Consider the following 2,798-nt stretch of genomic DNA (forward strand, 5'->3'; position numbering starts at 1 on the left):
CGGAGTCTCACTCTATCGCCCAGGCTGGAGTGCAGTGGCCGGATCTCAGCTCACTGCAAGCTCTGCCTCCTGGGTTTAAGCCATTCTCCTGCCTCAGCCTCCCGAGTAGCTGGGACTACAGGCACCCGCCACCATGCCAGACTAGTTTTTTGTATTTTTTTAGTAGAGACGGGGTTTCACTGTGTTAGCCAGGATGGTCTCGATCTCCTGACCTCATGATCCGCCCATCTCGGCCTCCCAAAGTGCTGGGATTACAGGCTTGAGCCACCGCGACCGGCAAAATAGACTCTTAAGTTATCGCCTTGATAACTTAGAGGACTGGAGAAGAGAGAACATCTGAACTCTGGATTACCTGTTGAAAGCAGGCTTGAACAAGGTTTTCAGGAAAGAGATTTCGAATAAGGTCCAGGAAGGCATCCAGACTGGACACTTCATCGTTCTTCTTCCCAGGCCCCAGCTGCTGCTTGAGCTTAGGATTCCCTGGATGGATAGCCAAGACCAGAATGACCCCCAGCACTGCGGCGATGATGGTTGTGGACATGTAATACACCATGGCTCTTGTGCCCAAGCGGCCACTAGCCTTAGCATCCAGGCCTGACAACCCTGGATTGAAAAGAAATGCAGAAGGATTAATTCTATTACATTTGTGCTAATGACCTGTGTCTACATTTCTATGACATTAGCTTCATATTACTCAAATGTGTTAATGGTTGATTAAATCCCCTACTGTAGTCTTCCCTCAGTATCAATGAGGGAATTGGTTCTGGGACTCCCAACAGATACCAAAATCTGCAGGTCCTCAAGTCCCTTGTGCAAAATGGTGTAATATTTGTATATAACCTATGCACATCCTCCTGTCTACTTTAAACCACCTCTAAATTATTTACAATACCTAATACAATGTAAATGCTATGTACGTAGTTGTTACACTATATTTTTAAACTTGCATTATTTTGTATTTTTTATTAGTTTTTTTTTCTCAAATATTTTCAATCCGCACATGAGGGACTCACAGATATGCAGGGCCGACTGGACTGAATATTTGGTCAATTCCATAATGTATCATTCTATTTTCCAGGGAGATTTTCAACATTTTACAGAACTGGGAGAGTTGGAGATTCTCCTGTTTAGAGTTTACAAATGGTCTGTGACAACTTTTTTGTCAGTCTGCAATAATGAGTTAAAATAAAGTTGAAGACAACCCATTTTTAATTCTGAGATTATGTTCTTTCCACTTTTTTTTTTTTTTTTTTTTTTTGGTCTTAACATATCCTTTCTTTTATGAAGCAATGCGATGGTGCTGGTACATGCTAGTTTTTAACTTGTTTATTTATTTATGTTTTAATGTCCTCACTTGGAAGACTAAAAAGTTAGTGGCTCTGTCCCACGCTCAAAATGTCTTTTGAATATATTACTAGTAACTGACATGGAGAGTCTGAGAATAAAGATTTCGCCCAGTCCTCTCATTTCTCCGAGGTGAAGCATGAAGATCCACGTTCCCAGCCTCATGCAGGGATTAGGGAACACCCTGTGAAGCACCCTGCCAATGGTGGGCACTTCATCTATACCTAGGGAGGTCAGAGGAAATTCCAAGCAAATTAACAAAAACTCCAGCCCCACTGGGTTTTTTTCCAATTGTTTCTTCAATGTGTCCACTTCCTGGTTTCAGTTCCTGCTTTTACCAGAAAGAGAGATTGAACCCCTTTTTGGGGGTCAGTCCTTTTTGCTGTGGGGGAGGAAGTTAGTGATGTGAGCTGCTCTAAATTAAGCTGACCTACATATGACCTACTTCTCTTTACAACCTAAAGTCTAATTCTAGCCAATGGGAGCTAGGTTTCCCCACCAAGTTGGCCAATGTATGATCTGTTAACAGGCCTAGAGAACATTCTATCTGGTTTAGAGAGGAGCATTCATGGTAAATGGACCCTTTCACTCAATCTAGTGCGGAATGATAAGATCCCACTAAGCCCCTAAGTGCCTGATCCTGAGTTCCAGCATTTCAGGTACTGGGGTCACTGGTCAACCAGCTGAGGCTGTCTGACAACCCAGCTCAGCCCCTGAATCTCCTGGAGTGATCAGAGCCTTGCCAGTCCAAGGGGATAACTTCTCCAGATCACTTAGCTGGCTGGTACCCAAATTTGGACCAAAACTTGGCTTCCTGCCCTCAACTCAGAGCTTAGTCACCAAAGGGCACCAATGTATACCCTGTTTCAGCAATATTATTTGGTAAGGAGGAAAATATCAGTATAAGCCCACAGAGGAGGACCAAATTCTTTCAAATACAGTAATTAATTATTTTAGTCAAAAATAAGTGAACATGATGCCACAGATGAGGAGTACCTTTGTTCTGAAAAACTCAGAGGACTTTCATACCTAGCATTTCATTTATTTTTAATGCCAACCTCCCTCTATTCCCGATTAAAATAGTAGAAAGTTTCCTTTGCCATTTATTACCTTTATCAGTATCTGAACAAAATATAATTTAGAAAGGTGAGAAAAGTAGACATTAAAAATTAAGGCCAGGTATGGTGGCTCATGCCTATAATCCCAGTACTTTGGAGGCTGGTGGATCATGAGGTCAGGAGTTTGAGACTAGCTTGGCCAATATGGTGAAACCCTGTCTCTACTAAAAATACAAAAATTAGCTGGGCATGGTGGCACACGCCTGTAGCCCCAGCTACTCAGGAGGTTGAGGCAGGAGAATCGCTTGAACCCAGGAGGCAGAGGTTGCAGTGAGCCGAGATTGCACCACTGCACTCCAGCTTGGATAACAGAGGGAGACTCTCCATCTCAAAAAA

At 43.0% G+C, this 2,798-nt stretch overlaps 1 protein-coding gene across 3 annotated transcripts in view; it reads right to left on the bottom strand.

Moving 5' to 3' along the window:
• Window positions 1-2,798, bottom strand: part of SLC1A2 (solute carrier family 1 member 2) — a 167,143-nt gene that overhangs the window by 55,266 nt on the left and 109,079 nt on the right. For all 3 annotated transcript variants that reach the window (XM_017849685.1, XM_017849687.1, XM_017849686.1), the window contains exon 4: window positions 353-603. In XM_017849685.1, the coding sequence (XP_017705174.1) occupies window positions 353-603 (251 nt within the window). The remainder of the gene's footprint in view (window positions 1-352; window positions 604-2,798) is intronic.

The sequence above is a fragment of the Rhinopithecus bieti genome, unplaced genomic scaffold, assembly GCF_001698545.2.
Source record: "Rhinopithecus bieti isolate Rb0 unplaced genomic scaffold, ASM169854v2 scaffold_32083, whole genome shotgun sequence".
In the NCBI taxonomy this organism is placed as follows: Eukaryota; Metazoa; Chordata; class Mammalia; order Primates; family Cercopithecidae; genus Rhinopithecus; species Rhinopithecus bieti.